This window comes from Rousettus aegyptiacus, unplaced genomic scaffold (assembly GCF_014176215.1).
Source record: "Rousettus aegyptiacus isolate mRouAeg1 unplaced genomic scaffold, mRouAeg1.p scaffold_m13_p_3, whole genome shotgun sequence".
Classification (NCBI taxonomy): Eukaryota; Metazoa; Chordata; class Mammalia; order Chiroptera; family Pteropodidae; genus Rousettus; species Rousettus aegyptiacus.
The window spans coordinates 17510061-17532278 of record NW_023416306.1 but is presented as its reverse complement, the minus strand read 5'-3'; the positions used below and the strand labels follow the sequence as shown (position 1 = coordinate 17532278).

Here is a 22218-nt window from a genome sequence, read left to right as displayed (position 1 = left end):
GGCAGGGTTCGAGTGACGGATACGGGGTGCAGTACAGGCAGGGACACGGGGGCCGATGCACTTTCCACCGCCCCTCACCCCCGCCCCGTCTCCCGCACACACCAGCACAAGCCTTCTTTGGAAGGCCACCCTCTGGAGCAGTGACAGCAAGATCTCTGCTCTGAGGGCTGTGGCAGAGCAACCACGGATCAGACACTGTGTGTGGGGAGCAGGGTACCCTGTCCTTGTCACCTCGGCACCCACAGAGCCGGTGCCCACTCTGGCTTCCACCCTCTGCTGCACCCCCCACCCCTCACTCGCCATTGCGCCCCCTCCGACACAGGGCCCTCTCTGCCCCTGATCCATTTTAACCACTGGATCCCACACCGTCAGGGCCACCTGTCACCCACACCCCCACCTGCCTCTTCCCTTCTGCCCCCAGACACCACAACCAGCTTCTGAATCCGACCCTCCTGCGCATGCCACCTCATCTTCAGGCCCTCGCCCCTCACTGCCCGCCACCTCCTGCGACCCAGCTTTCACAGCGACGGGCCCATCCCAGGGCCTGCACGGGTTAGGAGGGAGGATGGCCATGGCAGGCCGCTCTGGCTGGGAAGGACTGCAAACAGGTCAAGAATGGATCACCAGTTCAAGAGAGACGGACCCCGGGAGACCCTCAGCAGGACAGGCTGCAAGAGGGGAGGCAGGACTGGGGACCTGCCACCTCAGGAGCGAGAGCCCCTTGCCCGGTCCAGGGCATCAGCAGAGAACCCAGGGCGCGGGGTGCCCCAGTGCCCGTCCCGTGCTCCATTGAAAAGCACGTTCGAAATGCAAGGGCACCTCCGTTCCAGGGCCTTCCCCACTGGAAAGCAGGACAGGCAGGGTCCAGAGGCGGGCGGCAGGGAGCCGCGGCTGTGTCTGGCCCCGGGCAGGCCCCGGGCCCACCGCAAACCAGAGGTGTTTCCAGGACAAGGCGGGCGTGAAATCTGAAGAACAAGGGGGTCACCGACCGGATTCTAAACACAAAACGCCAGTGGTGTGTGGGGCTAACGCGGCGAGAAAAGTCCACCCAGGGGTGTCCTCACGCACAGGTGTGGACCAAACGCACAGCGTCCCAGTGCTCACGATGCTGCCTCCTTCCCTCGACAGGGCAGGGCACGATTGCCACATTCTGCCACAAAGCAGCCTTGAGGTCAAAATACCCTGCAGCCAGCAACGGGAAGGTCAAAGACGCCGTCACCGATGCCAGGGACTCCGATGTTCCAGGGTCCGCCTGTGTTTCAGGCCACCATCCCCCACGCCAGGGGATCCCCTGCCTCCGGGACAAGAGTCTCCGAGCCCGGGACCAGGAATCGGCAGAGACGCGTGGGCACGCGAGGCTCGGTTCGCCACAGGTTCCAGACAAGGGTAAACTCAAAGCGGGAGGAGCCCCTCGTCTCAGGGTTTCCGTCCGCTGAGAGAGGGAAGGACAAAAAGAGCCACAGCCCCAAACCAAGCCGCGTCAGGCCGCGCGCTGACCCGCAGACTGCGAAACATCAGAGCCGCCTCCGTGGGGCAGACGGAGGTCATCCCCGGCCACCCAGCTTCACCCGACGAGTTCGAAGGATGCTTTCCATCACCATCCTGAATTCATCGTCCACCCCAGGCACCCAGTGTGGCGTCTCTAGGAGACGCGTTTGCACGCAAGTGACATACTCTGTGGGCCCCCACGCCGGCGGGCCTCTCAAGAGGAGCGGCCTTGCCCGCGCTCAGCAGGGATTCGTAGCAACATCTGTCTCTCTGGCGGCCAAGTGCGGTGGACCGCCGCGGCTCGGTGTGGGGGCGTACATTCATGGCATCCCGCGACGAGGGGCTCGGGGCCTGGAAGGGTCCTCTTCGGTCTCCCTGGGGCCTGCGTGCTGCTCACACGTCACCGGGGAGGCGGTCACAGGGCCGTTCCACACCTGCCCACGTCCAGGCCTCTTCATGCGCCTGCTCATAGGCCCCACTCCCTAAAATCGTCGCGCTTAACACATTTCTAGAACAATAGGAGATACTAGAAAACGTTCGGAAGCTTCCCTGCGTGAGAAGGAGAACTCCGCCCAACGACATAGGTAAGCCAGCCTCGTCCTGCTCCCTTGTCGTCTTTAACGACACGCGGCGGCGTGGAGGGGGTGCGTGTAAGGACATGGCGAGGGGGGACACGACTGGCCGCCCCACCAGCTCTCGGGACTGGCCACGTGGTCTGCCTGTTGGCGTCCCCCCTCAAACTCCTACGTCGAAACCTAACGCCTCGTGCCACGGCGTTGGGATGCGGGGTCTTCAGGCGGAGCCGTCTCCGATGGGATCGGCGCCCTCGCAAAGCGGCCCAGGCGGCTACAGCGATCCTCCATGCTATGAGGTCAGGGTGGGGCGAACAGGGGCCGTCAGCCGCTCGGCCTGAGCCCACTGGCACCCTGATCTTGGAATTTCGTCCTCCAGCACTGCGAGAGCTGAGTTCATGCTGTTTATAGGCCATCGGTCTGGGTTATTTTGTTATAGCAGCCTGAACGGACTAAGACATTGCATAAGGGACAAGTGGCCTCTTATTTCTCAAAATTTGGAGCTAGGGGTTTGGGGCAGCTGGGCCCTGCGCTCAGAGGGGCAGGAGAAACAGAGACGCCGGTGAGGCACAGCGGCCAGCTGTCCCCAAGGGCCCTCCTCGCCCATCCCTGCTGGTGGCGGGTCCACCCGCAGCAGGGCCTCCTCCCCAGGCCTCGTCAGCTCCCACGGAAGGGACCGGAAACACCGGCGCTGTGGGGAGCCGCGGGGAGCAGCGGGGCGCCGCGGGGAGCCGGCAGGGACAAGGCTGTCAGGCCGCCACCCACCTGGCCCACGGACATGCGTCGCTTACTCAGTGGCCTGTGTAAGGTTCCAGAACATTCTTCCTCACCCAACCCCAGAGAGGGCCCAGGCACCCAGCGTGAAGCGCACGAGCTGGGGGGCGCCCAGGGCCAGCTGCGTGACCCCGCGCCCTCGGGCAAGGCCGGGAGAGGGGGAGGCGGGGCGCTCACTCCTCCCTTCCTCTCCCTGGAAACAGGGCCAGGCGAAGGCGGAGCAGAAACGGTCTGGCCGGCCGACCGGAGGGGAGGGGCACGTGGCACGCGCAGCTTTAAACAAGGCACCTGCGTGTCCCCGCCAGGCGTTCGGGCTCCTTGCCGGCTCCCGCAGCGGGGCCCTACTTCCGAGCTAGGGACACACTGCTCGACCCCCGCGCGGGCACAGCTCCCGCGGGCCGCAGCCCAGAGCGGCGTCGCGAGCAGCGGCGACGTGGGCGCCTCGCGGCTGGGCGCACACGCGGCTGCTGAGCGCGCAGCGGGAGGTGGGCGCGGCCGCGCGGGCACCGGGCCGACCGGCCCCGCGTCCCGCCAGCAGCCCCGCCGCCGCCGCGTGCGTGTCGCCTCGCCTGTGGCTCCACTCTGAACGCGGCGAGCGGCCTCCCCGCCGAGTGCGCACCTTGGGGAAGCGAAGGCCCTGCCCTGCGCGCCGACTCTTCCCGCCGCGCGGCTCGCTGGCGGTGGCGCTCTCGCAGGTCGAAGGGGCAGGTCGAAGGGGCGATGGTCCCCCTCGCAGCCACAGGGCATCGTGGCCAAATGAGGCAGAGAGTGAGGAAAAGGCTTGGGATGGCCAAGACACCTGCTGGCGAATGACTGCGACACTGTGGAGGGCAGGTTTCCATCCAGGTGACGCGGGAGCGGGTCCTCTGTGGGAGCTTCGGGAGCGTCCCGCAGGGGGCGTTTCGGGCTGGAATATCCCTCTTTGTAAGTGCTCTGCGTTGTCCCCACGCCGACCTTTATGCCATCGTGCAGGAGGACCTTGTGCTCGGTGCGTGCCGTTGGCCTTGGGCTTGGTCAAGTCCTCTGTGGTCTCCTGGGTCGTCAGGGACTCAGCTTGTGCTCACAGGTGGCCCTGCCATTCAAAACACTGTGCGCTTCCTCCTCGCTTGCCTAGCGCCCCGGCTCGGCCCAGGGGCGCGTTGCTGAAAGTGCAGAGCCACGAGAAAGCGAGTTATCAAAAAGAGACGCCGGTGTCCTGAGTCTCCATGAAATGGGTTTAGAAAACGACTCCTGGATGGCCGGTGTGCCCTTTATTCCAAGTTGGGGGTAGCGTAGCTAGTCCCGAGTTCGTACTGGGATTAAACACCCTTGCTTAACCTTGTAGTTATGTCGTTATGATTACCTATTATCATTGCAATCATCCTAGCGCTAATTACATCCTTGCTTCTACATTCGTAAGTTACCCCTTCAAAGTGAAACGTCCTTCTACCCATTTACGTAGGTAGACAGTGGGGGCTCATGAATTGCTATTTCGTTTAGTAGTATGCTTTAATTCGTTACCGTCATTTTATTTTGATGCTCAAACTTGCCCGGTATCCTTCTGCCGCACCTCCTCATGTTGTGAGCAGTCTCTTAGACGCTCCCAGATTCACTGTGCATGTTCCCTGGCACGGCCCTGTATGTGTCACTTCTCCAGGGAGACCTGGTTCCCGCTGATAGAAATGTTCGAAACCACGATCTGCACACGACTTGTCTGGAGCAATCTCAGCCAGGCCAAGTTCGCACTGGGCAAATGAGGGCTGGGAAAGGCAACTTTTTACTATTTCTGCTGCCCTCAGTGGGTGCTCAGGAGCACCGTCCTCTTCACCCAGCCTGACCTTCGGCAACCAAGCTCGGCTTCTTGGCTTCTCACCAGCATGCAGGATGAGGCCGTTTCCCGCAGCCACTTAGGCGCCAGTTGGTCCTGGCGCGAGCCGCGCGCCCTCTACTGGCCGTTTGATGAGCAGCAAACGAGGCTCTGGGCCTACGGTTTAGCGGTCGTTGCGCGCCCCCTTGTGGTCGTCGTACGGAGCTACATGATTTCTCGGGGCCCGGGTCTTTGATGATGGCCCCTGTGTGCTGGGTCCATCCTTGACTGTTCTCTTTCTTGAGATGTGACTTTGAGCACGTTTATATTAAATACGCGGAGTAAGGAAATCCTAAAACAAAGTATACTAGTGGTTGCCTATTGCTAAGGAGAGGGAGGAATGGGAGGTGACTGCTTAACGGGTATGGGGTTTCTTTGTGAGTGATGGCAATGAACTGAAATTAGATAGCCATGATGATTGTACACCTTATAAATATATTCAGCTATTGAATTGTACACCTTGAAACAATATTTTTGCACTTTGTGAATTACATATCACTAAAACTACTAATATTTTTAAAGTTAATGAATAAAGACACTTCTTGTTTTTTCCATGCATCCTCCATTCTACTCATGGTATGGCATAGTGGGCTCTATTTGCATTTCAATTGCCCAAATTATGGCATGTAATAATCTGGACACCAACTGAAAACCAAGAGACTGAAACATGAGTGTTTAGTCCACCCTATTCGCTCACTAATGTGTTCGCTTTTATTTATGCACTAAGTATGACTCTCTTTTTCCTGCCAGAGATATTGCCTTTGGTGATCTGATTAATCCTTAGAAAAGAGGAGTCTGTAAGATATCTATGGGGTGAGACGATACCTCACTTGTCTCCTTGGCATCTGGCCCATGCATGCCATTCAGGTGACTATCAACATAATTTAATAATCACTGGACTAACAATAATACCAACATGTACCAGATACAGGTGATTTGAGAGAAAGGTAATCGATGTAAACATACATTATAATTTTTCATGGCTACAAGAGAAGTTGTAAATGATCATGTGTAATATTTTAAAAAACACCAGCCATTTGATTACAAGCAATTTTCTTCAAAATTGGATTTATAATATTTAAAACATTAGGATGAGAGGTGTGGTTCTTACTGGAGGCCTCACTCTCCGCTCTGCTTTAGCCTTCTCAATTACCCTGAAGGAGAACAGGCATGACTGGAGCTGAGCACACAGGGGACCGCCAGCAGAGACCCGGGTTCCAAGAATTCATGTGGTTTTGGAAGATGGCCACAAGGGGGCGCGCGGCAATCGCTAAACCGTAGGCCCTTCGTTCGCTGCTCATTAACGGCCAGCAGAGGGCGCCCGACTCGCTCAAGGACCAACTGGTGCTTCGGGAGTGCGGAAAACTCCCTCATCCTGTGTGAGAAACCGAGCTTCGTTTACTGCAGGTCCAGCCGCACAAAGGGGACACCACCCAGGTCTCGCGACCCTGTAGGGGCTGCGGAAATGGTGAGTGAAAAGCTTCCTTTCCCAGCCCTGACTTGCCCAGTGGGGACTTGGCCTTGCTGAGAGCTCCCCAGACAATTTGCTGAAATACTAAGCACAGAACCTCCCATTTTCTGGACTTTCCCCATCCTTTTATTGTTGACTTTCTAATAGAACATTTTAGAGAGACGTTTTGACAAAACTATCGATTTCTTGAGGGGTTTGAGGCTCAAAACCATTACATGCTGTTCTAATTTTTCATATTAGGGACTATTTCTGGAGAGAAATACCAACACAAATTCAAAGTAGGAGAAAACAAATATCCACAATCGGGGCAAAATATACAAATATTGGGACTTTCCAGTTCAATGAGTTGGGGACACAGGCTGCACCCAGGAAACCGTGTAACATGATCACTTTTTTAATGGAAATAATGGATTCCACAACCTTATGGCCCACCTGCCACTGCTGTGCCTTATCACACAGCTGGCCACCGGCATTTCTATATCAATATCATCTTTTTTCCAATTGATAATAATTTCAGAAGCTAGATAATATTCAAATGTTTCTTTTGTCGAGGGACTACATCTGTCATACAATCGAAAAGTAAACAGAAGTATGCTTCTTAATTCACATTGGTATTCCATATCTAACATGATTTCCTAGTAGCATTATCTATTTATTTTGAATTTTATTACATGAATAAGCCAAAGATCCCTTTCTATCATATACTATATAATTAGCTTTATAGATTGTACTTCTTATATGTACAATAAATTTTAAAAACATTACAGCATTGAGGTCAAACAATTTTCTTGTAATCTTCTAAGAAGTAAATCATGTCTGGCACAAAACATGACATCTAAAATTACTCCTGGTTGTTCGGGTATTTTTGTTTCTCGGATTTTATCATTTTTCTGGAAAGCATCATTTTTAAAATTCAAGGTCGAATGTCTTAAAAATCTATTTTAGAAAAGCATGATGAAACATAGACTAATAATGGCTGGCGGCCTTTTAACCGTTAATAATGCAATCAAGCCAGCCAGTGTGAACTGTCCCCATGGCACGAGCTTCCATTATGAAGGTAAGCACTCAATAGGGAGACCTCACTGTCAAGTTCAAAGTTAAACCGTAGATAGAACAGGTAAAATACTCATGCCCTATCCTGCTTCTAGGCCCCACACAGATCAGCACATAAAGATCCAAGGACTGAAATACGCTAGAGGCCAACGGCACGCACCGAGGACAAGGTCCTCCTGCACGATGGCATAAAGGTCGGCGTGGGGAAGACGCAGAGCACTTACAAAGAGGGATATTCCAGCCCGAAACGCCCCCTGCGGGACGCTCCCGAAGCTGCCAGAGAGGACCCGCTCCCGCGTCACCTGGATGGAAGCCTGCCCTCCACAGTGTCGCAGTCATTCACCAGCAGGTGTCTTGGCCATCCCAAGCCTTTTCCTCACTCTCTGCCTCATTTGGCCACGATGCCCTGTGGCTGCGAGGGGGACCATCGCCCCTTCGACCTGCCCCTTCGACCTGCGAGAGCGCCACCGCCAGCGAGCCGCGCGGCGGGAAGAGTCGGCGCGCAGGGCAGGGCCTTCGCTTCCCCAAGGTGCGCACTCGGCGGGGAGGCCGCTCGCCGCGTTCAGAGTGGAGCCACAGGCGAGGCGACACGCACGCGGCGGCGGCGGGGCTGCTGGCGGGACGCGGGGCCGGTCGGCCCGGTGCCCGCGCGGCCGCGCCCACCTCCCGCTGCGCGCTCAGCAGCCGCGTGTGCGCCCAGCCGCGAGGCGCCCACGTCGCCGCTGCTCCCGACGCCGCTCTGGGCTGCGGCCCGCGGGAGCTGTGCCCGCGCGGGGGTCGAGCAGTGTGTCCCTAGCTCGGAAGTAGGGCCCCGCTGCGGGAGCCGGCAAGGAGCCCAGGAGCCCGAACGCCAGGCGGAGACACCCAGGTGCCTTGTTTAAAGCTGCGCGTGCCACGTGCCCCTCCCCTCCGGTCGGCTGGCCAGACCGTTTCTGCTCCGCCTTCGCCTGGCCCTGTTTCCAGGGAGAGGAAGGGAGGAGTGAGCGCCCCGCCTCCCCCTCTCCCGGCCTTGCCCGAGGGCGCGGGGTCACGCAGCTGGCCCTGGGCGCCCCCCAGCTCGTGCGCTTCACGCTGGGTGCCTGGGCCGTCTCTGGGGTTGGGTGAGGAAGAATGTTCTGGAACCTTACACAGGCCACTGAGTAAGCGACGCATGTCCGTGGGCCAGGTGGGTGGCGGCCTGACAGCCGCGTCCCTGCCGGCTCCCCGCGGCGTCCCGTGGCTCCCCGCAGCGCTGGTGTATCCGGTCCCTTCCGTGGAGCTGACGAGGCCTGGGGAGGAGGCCCTGCTGCGGGTGGACCCGCCACCAGCAGGGATGGGCGAGGAGGGCCCTTGGGGACAGCTGGCCGCTGTGCCTCACCGGCGTCTCTGTTTCTCCTGCCCCTCTGAGCGCAGGGCCCAGCTGCCCCAAACCCCTAGCTCCAAATTTTGAGAAATAAGAGGCCACTTGTCCCTTATGCAATGTCTTAGTCCGTTCAGGCTGCTATAACAAAATAACCCAAACCGATGGCCTATAAACAGCATGAACTCAGCTCTCGCAGTGCTGGAGGACGAAATTCCAAGATCAGGGTGCCAGTGGGCTCAGGCCGTGCGGCTGACGGCCCCTGTTCGCCCCACCCTGACCTCATAGCATGGAGGATCGCTGTAGCCGCCTGGGCCGCTTTGCGAGGGCGCCCATCCCATCGGAGACGGCTCCGCCTGAAGACCCCGCATCCCAACGCCGTGGCACGAGGCGTTAGGTTTCGACGTAGGAGTTTGAGGGGGGACACCAACAGGCAGACCACGTGGCCAGTCCCGAGAGCTGGTGGGGCGGCCAGTCGTGTCCCCCCTCGCCATGTCCTTACGCGCACCCCCTCCACGCCGCCGCGTGACGTTAAAGACGACAAGGGAGCAGGACGAGGCTGGCTTACCTATGTCGTTGGGCGGAGTTCTCCTTCTCACGCAGGGAAGCTTCCGAACGTTTTCTAGTATCTCCTATTGTTCTTCTAGAAATGTGTTAAGCGCGACGATTTTAGGGAGTGGGGCCTATGAGCAGGCGCATGAAGAGACCTGGACGTGGGCAGGTGTGGAACGGCCCTGTGACCGCCTCCCCGGTGACGTGTGAGCAGCACGCAGGCCCCAGGGAGACCGAAGAGGACCCTTCCAGGCCCCGAGCCCCTCGTCGCGGGATGCCATGAATGTACGCCCCCACACTGAGCCCCGGGGGTTCACCGCACTTGGCCGCCAGAGAGACAGATGTTGCTACGAATCCCTGCTGAGCGCGGGCAAGGCCGCTCCTCTTGAGAGGCCCGCCGGCGTGGGGGCCCACAGAGTATGTCACTTGCGTGCAAATGTGTCTCCTAGAGACGCCACACTGGGTGCCTGGGGTGGACGATGAATTCAGGATGGTGATGGAAAGCATCCTTCGAACTCGTCAGGTGAAGCTGGGTGGCCGGGGATGACCTCCGTCTGCCCCACGGAGGCGGCTCTGATGTTTCGCAGTCTGCGGGTCAGCGCGCGGCCTGACGCGGCTTGGTTTGGGGCCGTGGCTCTTTTTGTCCTGCCCTCTCTCAGCTTTGAGTTTACCCTTGTCTGGAACCTGTGGCGAACCGAGCCTCGCGTGCCCACGCGTCTCTGCCGATTCCTGGTCCCGGGCTCGGAGACTCTTGTCCCGGAGGCAGGGGACCCCCTGGCGTGGGGGATGGTGGCCTGAAACACAGGCGGACCCTGGAACATCGGAGTCCCTGGCATCGGTGACGGCGTCTTTGACCTTCCCGTTGCTGGCTGCAGGGTATTTTGACCTCAAGGCTGCTTTGTGGCAGAATGTGGCATTCGTGCCCTGCCCTGTCGAGGGAAGGAGGCAGCATCGTGAGCACTGGGACGCTGTGCGTTTGGTCCACACCTGTGCGTGAGGACACCCCTGGGTGGACTTTTCTCGCCGCGTTAGCCCCACACACCACTGGCGTTTTGTGTTTAGAATCCGGTCGGTGACCCCCTTGTTCTTCAGATTTCACGCCCGCCTTGTCCTGGAAACACCTCTGGTTTGCGGTGGGCCCGGGGCTTGCCCGGGGCCAGACACAGTCGCGGCTCTGTGCCGCCCGCCTCTGGACCCTGCCTGTCCTGCTTTCCAGTGGGGAAGGCCCTGGAACGGAGGTGCCCTTGCATTTCGAACGTGCTTTTCAATGGAGCACGGGACGGGCCCTGGGGCACCCCGCGCCCTGGGTTCTCTGCTGATGCCCTGGACCGGGCAAGGGGCTCTCGCTCCTGAGGTGGCAGGTCCCCAGTCCTGCCACCCTTCTTGCAGCCTGTCCTGCTGAGGGTCTCCTGGGGTCCGTCTCTCTTGAACTGGTGATCCATTCTTGACCTGTTTGCAGTCCTTCCCAGCCAGAGCGGCCTGCCATGGCCATCCTCCCTCCTAACCCGTGCAGGCCCTGGGATAGGCCCGTCCCTGTGAAAGCTGGGTCGCAGGAGGTGGCGGGCAGTGAGGGGCGAGGGCCTGAAGATGAGGTGGCAAGCGCAGGAGGGTCGGATTCAGAAGCTGGTTGTGGTCCAGGGGCAGAAGGGAAGAGGCAGGTGGGGGTGTGGGTGACAGGTGGCCCTGACAGTGTGGGATCCAGTGGTTAAAATGGATCAGGGGCAGAGAGGGCCCTGTGTCGGAAGGGGCACAATGGCGAGTGAGGGGTGGGGGGAGCATTAGAGGGTGGAAGCCAGAGTGGGCACCGGCTCTGTGGGTGCCGAGGTGACAAGGACAGGGTTCCCTGCTCCCCACACACAGTGTCTGATCCGTGGTTGCTCTGCCACAGCCCTCAGAGCAGAGATCTTGCTGTCACTGCTCCAGAGGGTGGCCTTCCAAAGAAGGCTTGTGCTGGTGTGTGCGGGAGACGGGGCGGGGGTGGGGGGCGGTGGAAAGTGCATCGGCCCCGTGTCCCTGCCTGTACTGCACCCCGTATCCGTCACTCGAACCCTGCCTCCGCCGCCCCTTCCTGCCGGTGCAGGCCAGGCTGCGTCTGGAGTTCAGCGGGCGAGGTGGGCAGAGGGACACCTGAATTCACAGGAGACTATGGTCGCCTTTCCCAAGAGGAAGCTGGTGCTTTTCTGCAGCAGGACCGTTGGGGGAGCTCTCCAAGGTGGGGCGTCCGGACCCAGGTAGAGGTGTGAAGGCGGCAGCAGGGGTATGTCTCTGTCGCTTCGGGGTCTGTGGCATTTGGCCATTAGCCTTCTGCACATTCACACTTTTCCAGAGAGGTACGACCACGTGAGTCACCCCGCGTCCCACCACCCCGTCCTCAGACACACAGATATGTCCATGACGTACGTGCTCCGGACAATCATCACGGGACAAGGCTCTCAGAGCGCGCTGGGTTCAGCTTGTCTGTCACGATCCTGTTATCCCTTTGCCACCAGAAAGCCCAAGCTGACGACTGGTGCATTCGCCATACACAGTACAAAAGAAGGGAGAGGGCCGACACGGCCGCTTTTAGAAAAGAAATGCAATAAAGGTAAAAGCGTATTAAATGTTCAGTTTGGGTACAGTCCGTGCAAAAGGAAGAACGGACACCTGACCGGGACTGCGGGCCTGATTTCCGTGGCTATTTGGGAGGCGGTCCCGGGGTGGTTCACGTGCTGGGCTGCTCGGCATGTCCCCTCCATGCTCCTTCTGCTCCTCAGTCAGTCACCCTTCTTTCCATGGACTTTTTTTCCCGGACATTCTCTCAGTGTTTTCAAAGGGACCTAAGTCTGTTCCATGGGTAACAGGACTTGAGAGGAAGCTGTTTTGCAGGTGACTTACGAATTTGGAGGGAGAGAGCTGTTTCAAGGGAAACACTGTAGGAATTCTGTGTGACCATCATACCCAGTCCACACAGACCCTTGTTAAGGAAACTCACAGTAACGTCGTGCTTAGTGTTTCAAGCAGCACGGGTCAAGAATGGAAACATAGACATTTGGTCTGCAAATGTCAATCTAGTCGTACTACTTGCATGATTCAATAGTTTCCTGTCGTTCTATGAATAAAATTCGACCCTTTGGCGTTGAAACACTGACCATTTCCTCTGTTCATGCGTTGTTACACGTTTTACCATTTAATGACATAAAACCATCCCTAGTAAGCGTACAATTCAGTGACTTTTAATAAATGTATATAGTTGTGCAAGCTTCACCCTGAGTCCATGTTAAAACACTTTCATCATGCTGACAAGTTCCCCCATGCCTACAGGCAGTCAGGACTCACTCTTATTCCCAGATCAGCGCAAACACCCATCCAATCGGTCTCAATAGTCTTGAGTTTTCCGAAAATTCCACACAGATCCAATCCTGTAATACGCAGTCATTTCTGTTTAGCTTCTTCCGCTCCACGAATCGCCTTCGAGCCGCCCGTGCCGTCACATGCATTAGCGGCCCATTGCCACTTATTGCTGGGGGATGCTGTACCCTTAGGATGTACGACAGTCACCAGTTGATGGACACTTGAGTTGTTTCCAGGTTTTTAATTTTTATCTTGTTTTCAGGTTTTGAATCTTACATTTCTTTCCTTTACAATTCATTTGATTATTGTTCATGTTTTTTCCACGTTGGACACTCAAAGCGGTCAGAAGACACCGGAACGATCCTTGCGGTCTGAAACAATACCTTCCATTAGCTTTCTAATTTGCAAGGCTTCGTGTGGGGTTTTAATTGTATTTCTTCCACTGATTTCCCAGGAATAATACCAGTTCTCAAGAAGGTCGGTAATAAGTAAACACATCCATTCAGTTTTTAGAGACAAAATTACTGGAGTGTATGTCAATAGCACTCTTCTCTCCTAGGAAAAATTGTCATCAGGTAGTTTCTGTTTTGACTATTTTGTTCCTTGGTGAAGAAAGGAAGCAAACAGTCCTTTAAGAGCGGTCCAGGGTGGAAACATGAGAGATTGGAGCGGAGATGAGAAAAGCAGGAAGCTCCAGAAAATCAGATCCCTAGACCCCAATAATGGCGGAGAGAAGCCGAGCTTAAGGCCAGATACATGTGTCCATGGCTCTACCAGCTGAGCCATCATCTCAGTCTGGACTTGAGGGGCTGTTTGTGGGAGCAGGCGAGATATCTCAGGCGCATCCACAGTTGCCACAGAGGCTGGGCCCTGGGGACTGCCCTTGGAGGCTGGGGGCAGCTGGAGGAAGACCGGTCGCGTGGAGGTGGGGCCGTTGTTGCCCTGGAACTGTCTCGCAGCCTGATCTAATCAACTTCACCTCAAGCTTTCACAGACAAGTCGAGGACACTCACTAATGTCCCTTTCTTCAGGGACAATCCGAAGGGATAGACACGCAACGGGAAACACATCTTTCCTTCTGGGGCTCAGATTAATGGGGCCTTTAATTGATCTGGATTGATCTGGACCTTTTCAGCAATGGATGTTTTCATGTTTCTTTTGGGTAAAAACTCCTTACACAGATGTATAGAAATACAGAAAGTGATGAATTTCTTTTCTATTTCACACGCATGCCATTTATAATATTACACACACGTGTATAATTTGCTGTTGGTTTCTGTCTTGTCCTGCACAGCAGAGAACGGTGGTTGTTTTTTGGGTTTTACTTGAGGTTAGCTTTCTTCAAAGCAAACGCTTAGAAATTGTTACGGGCTGGCTGGCTTGCATCTCCTCAAAATTCACACGCTAAAGTCCTCACCCTCTGTAACTTCAGAATGTGACTGTATTTGGAGACAGGATCTTTAAAGAGGTCATCAAGTTAAGATGAAGTCATTAGAGTGCATCCTACTCTGAAATGACTGGTGTCCTTCTAAGAAGAGGAAATTTGGACAGACACAGCCAAGAGCGTATGAAGACACGGGGAGAAGATGCCCATCCAGAGCCAGAGAGAAGCTGCCAAAGAAGTCAGCCTTGCCCACAAATAGATCCAGGAATTCCACTCTCTAGAACTATGAGAAAATAAGTGTCCGTCGTTTAGGCTTTGTTTGCGGTGCTTTCTCATCACAGTTCTAGCAAATGAATACAGAAACCTACTTGCCTTTAAATCAAATGAGCAAACTCAATTACTTGGGGAGTATGTACTAGATATTTTAGTGTTGGAAATAAAAACACGTTTTGATTCATGGTCTGTTAGCTTCTATGGGTCCCAGTAAATTTGTTTAGTATTGTAAACCTTTACCACATGAGTAAGTCAATGATTTCCTTGCAATTGTTCAGATACCTCTTGAATCGTCCGTTTATCCATTTATTTCCCTGTTTCGATGATTCCTCTTTCCTACGTTCATAACTGTATCAACTTTATACATTTAATTTACACAGACGCAAGGCACCTGTAAATGCCCGCACACATGTACCCACACACGTAGTCACCAGTCAAAACGCTGGAGAGTTCTAGTGTGTCATTGGGCATTCAGTACCTGCACCCCCACCACCAAAACACGGACCCCGGCCTCTTCTTTCAAAGGAATTCATTTTGAGAGTTATGTTGAGGTGCAGATCTCATTTTCTGTTTACCAGAGTTTTCTTCTACTTCCATTGCACGCCAATCCTTCTGGTATCTTCATTAACTTATTTACCCTTAGTCATAGGATGACTTGGTAAAGCTAGTCATCCTATGACTAAGCTAGTTTTTAAAATTACCTAGTTATTTTAATTAACTAATTATTATTGACATGCGTTTTATTTTGCATTAGTTTCAGATGTGCTGCGTGGTGGGTACACATAATTTACAAAGTGATCCCGCCCGATTAGTCGACTACCCACCTGGCATTACATATAGTTATTACAATATTATTGACTGTATTCCCTCTGGTAAAGTTTCTCTCTTTCTTTCTTTTTTAATACGACCATCATTGTGCGTAGCCGTGAACATATGTTCTTTTAATCCTTTACTTTTTCAACCTTGTGAGTAGAGGTACTCCTGTGTTACCAAAGAGAAATCACATGCTGGGGGAGGGGTGACTGCCGGGCCCCCCAGGGAGCCCTTTGGGCCTTCTGAGAAGGAATATGAAGGTATTGGCTCCCAGGAAAATCTGTCCTTTGAGGAGAAGTGGAAATATTAACTTCTCTACGAAAAATGGAGAAAGAAGGGAACAGTGAGTACCAGAAGGGCTCCAGAAGAGACTGGAGTGGAGATGGGAGTAACGAGAGGCTCCAGAGGATTCGACCTTCACTCGGCCATTGCAGTGAGTGAAACCCAAGGTGAAGTCCAGAACAGAATCCTTGCGGTAGAGTGCTCTGCCAGCTGAGCCTCCTCTGGGTCAGGAATCTCAGAGTGTAAATAGACATGAGACACAGTTTAGGTGATGCAGAGCTACGCCTGAAAGTAGTGGGTACCTGTAGGCATGCTGGCCCTTGGGGGTGGGGCCATGAATCACACTGAAAAGCAGTGGAGCCTGGTATAATTAACTCACATTCCAGAGAGAGCAAAGAGACCACTCACTACTCTCTTGACAACCCACGGAATTCACCAGGCATAGCCGGGTGGCCAAGGGCTCCAGGCATGAAAGGTGAAGAAGCTCCAATGGCACCTTCTGCAGACAACGAAACGGCCAAGAAATGGACCACAGAGAGAAGCTGAAGGGACCACTAACCCAGCACATGGCAGGGAAAAAAGGTGGGTGGGGGAGGGATAGGCTGACTCAGCTATATCTAAACTGAAGAGAAAAGGGGCAGCTTTGGGGCTGGGTTGTATGGAGAGGTGGAGAGATGGGGACCAGGCCTGAGTGGCAAACCGAGCCCCAGTGGAAAACAGTGACTCAGGTGATATGCACACAAAGCCCTAAAGGGCTTGTCGCTGGTTCCCTAGACAGGGAGTTTCTGGCCTCCAGAGCCTCCAGTGACAGTAAGCTTAAGGGGTGGAGTTGGGGGAGGGAGGTGGAGATAATTATGGAAATGAGTCTCATTGACACTTAGGTCCTTAGGTGCGAGGAGGTGAAAGGGCAATAATATTCTGAGAGTGTCTCAAATAGTGCCTTCTTTCCGATGAAGAGAGGCCGCGTAGAGGGAATCCATCTGTGCCCTGGACAAAGCGCTCTGCACGTGGCAGGTGACACTCAGGCAGACAGCTTGCATTATGAGGGCCTTCTCTCCGTCTTAGAGAACGAACCCGCGCACCGTTTGGACTGTGAAAGCACCATGTGGAAAAGGCCTGGGATTTCGATAAAATCATCCAGACGGTGCGTCCAAACAAATCCAGTCCTTTAGCTGTGACATTTCCCCTTGTGAGAGATTACATATTGTCCTCGGAGATGGAGCTACTGAGATACGGCTTTTATGTCGCATGAGAGATGACTGCTTGAGACTCGCATGTCTGATTCTGCCGTCTACCTTACAACTTTTTGCTTCGTCCTTTCCAGAGTTGCATCCTTTGCACGACCTTTATTACTGAGGCAGGAAGAAGCTTTTTGAAAAACGTCAGTGACGGCAGCATAGCCGGGCAGGATTGTCACGAGCCTATGATAGTACTTGTTTGATGGAGAAGAGTGAAGAGAAATAGGATGAGAAAGGTTCGAATGATAACTTAGTGCTCGATGTGTTGTGGAGAACAGAGGTCCTCCGCCACTACGGCCCACTGGCCGAATAGGTGCTGCTGCTTGTTTTGGAAACGAAAAGCATTAATTGGGAGCCTAATCGCAAACCTTTGTTCTGTAGACACAAATGGAAAAAGGGGCACTAGAAACAAAGGACAAAGATTGAACTTGTTTTGAGATCCACACTTAGCACAGGACTGAGTGGCTCTGCTTGCTGCCATGCAGGAAAATATGCCTAGAAATTGGCAGCCGAAGAGTCGCAGGTACCAAGAGAGTGGGCTGAGTCCCCACCAGGTGCCTAGTCCCATCATGCCACTTCTCGCTCTTGGGTGTAGTCTCAACTCCGTCCCCACCCCCACAGCGACGGCATGACCCAGCAGGGGATGCTGGGAAACTAATAAAAGGCCAGGCCCTCTGGCCCCCTGGTCATTGCCTGATTCACTCCTCAGGCCTCCAGACCCCTGGCTCGGGTAGGAGGCTCAGGTAGGAGACAAAATGGGAGGCGCGACGGGGGCCAGGGGGCATGTCCAGGAGAACTCAGGGAGACGAGGTCGCCCCCACCGGGAATACGACAGAGCTTACTCCAGAGGACAGCTCTCCTACAGAGAGAGAGCAGACTGGCATCGCTGTGAGAGACAGAGAAAGAAGACGAAGGAGACTGCAGGTGGCTCCAACAGCAGAGGAGGTAGGATCTCGTGGTTTGGATTAAGGCAACGGTTGGGAGGGTTTGGACGACACGGAGATTGGGCTGGGTGGGCTAAGCCGCAGGTTCTGGAAGGTTTGACGTTCACGCCGCCGAAAGTGGCGCGGGCAATCCAAGGCCAGATGCCTGGTGGTCGTGTTGCTGCCGGCTGAGCCACTGTGGGGGGCTTGTCCTGACGGCGTGTTTCCTGGAACAGGTACGCCAGGCACATCCATAGCTGCGGGAAGAGCTATGGGGCAGTGGGCATCTGGGAGTAAGCAGCATTTGGGGCTGGGGCTCTTGAGGACCTGGGTGGGACTTGGAACCTCCTCTAATCCACTCTCCCCCACGCTCCCAGAGATAGGTCAGGGACCACTCACACTCACTGCTGTCCTTTTCTTCGCCCACAGCAATCACCAGGCAGAGCCAGGCGGCCAAGGGCTCCGGGCACAAGCGGTGGAGAAGCCCCGCTGGCTCGCCTTGCAGGCGCAGTAAGGAAAACGGACACCCGGAAGAGCCGGCGAGGGGGCGACCATCCCCAGCCCAAGGGAGAGGAAAGGACAAGCCTGACTCCAGCAGAGCGGGACGTCAGGACAGAGCAGGTGGGTTTCTGGGCTGTGCCTTTGTAGGGGTGCTGCGTGTGGACGCCTGTCCTGAATGGCAAGCCAGCATCCGCGGGAGGCTGGGGACAGACACGGCCCCTGGTGAGGGGCTCCGAAAGCCGGGAAGGGCCGAGGGAAAGAGGCCCAGGACTCGGCAGTGGTTCCTGCCAGATCCTGTTAGGGGCCGGCAGAACCAGGCGTGGCGGGAGTGGGGGAGGGGGTTGGGGGTGATGCAGTCGGGACTGGGAAGGGGCCCTGGGGACCTCGGCCGGCCGGCAGCACACACTCACCGGAACACCTTCTGTTTTCCCTCCAACGCAGGTGTTGGCCGCCGTCCCCCGCAAGTCAAGGACAGGACAAACCCGCCCAGAGGGCCAGGGAAGACCAGCAGTCGGGGACGCAGCCAGGACAGCCGGGAGGCCAGGCCGTCCTCCCCAAAGCGCCGCCGCCGACACCCGTCGCCCGAAGTCCCCGAAGTCTCCCCGCGTCCCTGACGGCCCTCACGTCCAGGCTCGTCAACCAAGTGGACGCGCTGGACGTGGCCTTGGAAGACCTGCGCGCCCCGGGGGGCGCCTTCCTGCGGGTGCCCGCCCGCGGCACGGAGCCCACGGCCTCGCAGCGCGCCTGGCTCAGCTGGCAGCTGGCGCACGCGGGGGCCAACCTGCACTGGGCGCTCTGCGCGCTCGACACCCTGCTGGCTGCGCAGCCCGGGCTCACGTGCCAGCAGCCCTGCATGCCAGGTGCTTTGTGGCCTTAGTGGACGCGCGCCAGTCAGCGCCCTCGCGCAGTCCCTTCTGCCCCTGTGGCAATCCGGACTCCTCGCTTCCAACTGCCCGTGCAAGCGTCCGTGGCAGCATCTTGCACACCCAGGCGACTGGCTTCCCCCCACGACGCGGCAGAAACCACCTGTCCGGGAAACAGGGTTAGGCATGGTCCAGACATCAGCTCCTAGCGAATCCCAGCTCGGGATCCGCAGGTCCAGGTTTCCAGCAGACAGCCTGGAGGGAGAACATGCAGAGGAAACACTTCTTTTCTTTCAGGGGCTCAGATGACTGGAACTGTCATTGGGACGTTTGCCCTATAGAATGTTTTCCTGTTTTATATGAAAAATAAATCCGTAAAGGAAACCTAGGGCTGTGCTTGTGTGTATTCATTTATTTATTTTCGTCACAGTCTGTGCCTCCTAGGCAGCTGTATCTTTTTTAAAAATTAATTAATTTTTTTGATGACATTGGTCAACAAAATCTAATAACTTTCAGCTGTACACTTTAACAGTAAGACGTGTGTGTGTGTGTGTGTGTGTGTGTGTCTGCGTGCGCGCGCGTATTTACACTGCGTGTTCATCTCCCATAGTTAGATTTCTTTCTGTCACCACATATTTGACCCCCTTTGCCACATCTTTCTCCCCCATCCTCCCCCACCCCCTACCCTCTGGTAACCACTAATCTATAGTCCACGTCCATGAGTCTCTCTTTGTCCCGTTCGCTTGTTGCCTTTAGGTCTAGATCTCACATATAATTGATATGTGATTTTCAACATTTTCTGTCTGGCATTATCTCGCTTGGCATGTTTATCTTGAGGTCCATCCATGTCGGAAATAGCAGTATTGCATCTCTTCTCATGGCTGAGGAATATTCCACTGTATATAGTACCACAGTTTGCTTATCCACTCATGTATCGTAGGATACTTCGGTTGCTTCCATGTCCTGGGCACTGTGAACAATGCTGCTGTGAACGTCGGTGTGCAAATATCCAGCTGTATCCTTTCTACTTTTACTTGAGAATGGATTTCTTCAAGATGAATGCATTGAAACCCACCTGGAATCTAGCGTTTACCTCCAATGAGCACTCTGAGTGATCTGGGGGGCGTGCTGTTGTTGAAGCATCTTTGGATCTCAGTCCATTAGCTTCTATGTAAGTCCCAATCGATTGCCTGAATATTTTAAACCTTTGCCTCTGTGAATCAGCAGATACTCTTGGGGGTGACTTGTTAGCCTCTCAAAGCTCTTATTTATTTATTTTTCATGTCAATAATCCTTGTTTTACCTCATGCTTTTGCACTGTATCAAGTCGACAGATTCATTGACGTACCGACGAGGCACATGGTGTAAGTTCACATACACATCAATAGAATGCTTACAAATGTGTAAACTCTCTGCGACTACCACTCCAGTCCACAGGTAGAATATTCCTACCATGCCACTGTGCAAATCTCTACCCACCCCGCACTGCCAAAAACTGAGCGGATGCTTTTTTCTTTCAAAGGATGTCTCTTTACAGTTGTATTGAGCATTAGATCTCATTTTCTCATTTTACCGTGCTTGCTCTTAAACTTTTCTACTTTCATTGCACACCAAAAATCCTTCTGTGTCCTACCTCTCTCAGCGACATGTCATAGTGAAATCGATAAGCAAAGCTACATTCTCTCTTTTAAACCTGTCATTGTGCAGCCTTTTCTTCTGGCTTTCATCGCCTCTCTTCAAGAAATGTCCTCCCACGATACGACGGAGAAAACAGGCTCTGAGAGGTTATCTACACACTGAAGATGACAGAAAAATTAGCATAAGGTTCAGGTCAGGCATTCTTCCGTCCCAAAGCCTGCACTCATTATCCACAGTTTGTCTCAAATTCTCACTACTGATCTGTGAATGGCAACGAGGTATGATCTGTAGAACAGGATATCCAGGGGCGCGGTGGAATGAGATAGCGGGGGCTATGCTGGAATTCTGCTTAGCACGATTGATGATAGGAGACTAGGCAAAGCATCGTTTGAGAGTGAATGGGAAACATACTCCTGTGATTTGTTGGACAAAAACAAACAAAAAAATCTTTTAGTTGTTTAAAAAAAAAAAGTCAGTAACGGGACGGGGAGACTAGGCAGAAAGTGTCTGAGATTGCACGGCCTAGGGAATTGTTCTTACTAGCTCAGCAAAAATGCACTGAATCTATTCAAGAAAAGACTGAGAAGGGAAGAAGAATAGATACAACCACTTCTGACAGAGGGATACACAGTCGTTTATTCACCTATGTGGGAGGTGCACACAGGGAATGTTTGATGCTGGGAAAAACAAAACAACAACATATTTTCACCAGCCTTCTGTCTCATTGGAAACCGTAGCAGGGTGAATAAAAGTATACCTGCCTGTCTCCACTCTTTCCCCATTACCCAGCATAGCACAACAACCTGGTCTGCACATAGTAATAGCTCAACAAATAATTGTTAAATCGATGATGCTGATACATGAACTAGTGTATTGAGAAATTATTGCTGCTCCCGTTTGATTATTTGGATGAAACATCTCCATCAAACCTGGATTCTCACTGAGGAGTGATGTGTTCACTCAATCTGCTGCTTCTTTTTATTTTTCACATTGTTCTTATAAATGAAAAAGCATCATACATTTCAAAGATTCGTCTTCTCTCCCTATAAAAGTATCCTATTTGCCCGAACATTTTCTTCTCATCTTCCTCTCCTCTACTTCTCATTTTCTGGCTTGAGATATGTATAAGGCAAATTCATCAGTGGAGAATAGGTAGATTTTGGAGATTTACAAGAGAAAGAAGAGAATGATTGGAATAATCATTTGGAAAGAGGAATAGGAAGCTCACAGCAATGGATGCCCATTTGAGATGTGTGGTATAAATTTAAAGTCAACCAAGTCAGCACAGTTCCTTGATATTTCTCTAGAAATTTTCAGCTGCAAAGTTGCAGGCAGATATTAAGAGGAGTGTTGGGTGTGAGCAAGGTTGAGGATAGTTAGGTAAATACAGTGGAGAAGAGGGGCAAGGAAGTTAAAGCTGTTTTCAGTGGAGTGTTCTGGTTAGAACAGGGAATCTAAATAAGTAAAAGGAGACTAAGGTATGTGACCATGGAAGATTGAGAAAAAGAGTTAGGATCAATAGATCGGGGGGCTCAAAGCATCTGGAGAATTGCTGGAGTGGAAGTACTAGAGAAAGTAAGCTATACAATAGCAAATGTTGGTAGAACATTATAAGTAGAGATTTTAGAGGTCACGTAGTGATGGCACCGTCTAAGGAATGGATGCGCAGTGAGGAGGTGCTGAGTTTGGGTAGAAGAAAAGGTTGTTGGAGTCAGGAGAGAGAGAGGCCAAAGCATGGAATGGCTCTTTTACACTAATGTAGAGATGTTGCAGGAGCTGTGAAAGGGAATTTGGTGCTAAAGTTTTCAATGATTGAGGCAGGGTGACTGGGCAGGAAAGTTGACATGAGAGGCCTAAAATGGCAGTTCTCAGAAAGGC

General features: G+C 53.8%; 1 protein-coding gene across 1 annotated transcript; it reads left to right on the top strand.

Moving 5' to 3' along the window:
* The first annotated feature begins 15175 nt into the window (after positions 1-15175).
* LOC118614990 (translation initiation factor IF-2-like) lies at positions 15176-18886 on the top strand. Its single transcript, XM_036238617.1, has 3 exons — positions 15176-17360; positions 17768-17959; positions 18281-18886. Exons 1-3 carry the CDS (start codon positions 17199-17201, stop codon positions 18884-18886), a joined length of 960 nt encoding a protein of 319 aa, XP_036094510.1. The 5' UTR covers positions 15176-17198.
* Positions 18887-22218: the final 3332 nt, after the last annotated feature.

Bases quoted from the DNA above. Each gene is read 5' to 3' on its own strand.
- LOC118614990 (XM_036238617.1), top strand. From the start codon at position 17,199: ATGTCCAGGAGAACTCAGGGAGACGAGGTCGCCCCCACCGGGAATACG. The intron at 17,361-17,767 runs GTAGGATCTCGT...CTTCGCCCACAG, and splicing joins TGGCTCCAACAGCAGAGGAG to CAATCACCAGGCAGAGCCAG. The intron at 17,960-18,280 runs GTGGGTTTCTGG...CCTCCAACGCAG, and splicing joins GGGACGTCAGGACAGAGCAG to GTGTTGGCCGCCGTCCCCCG.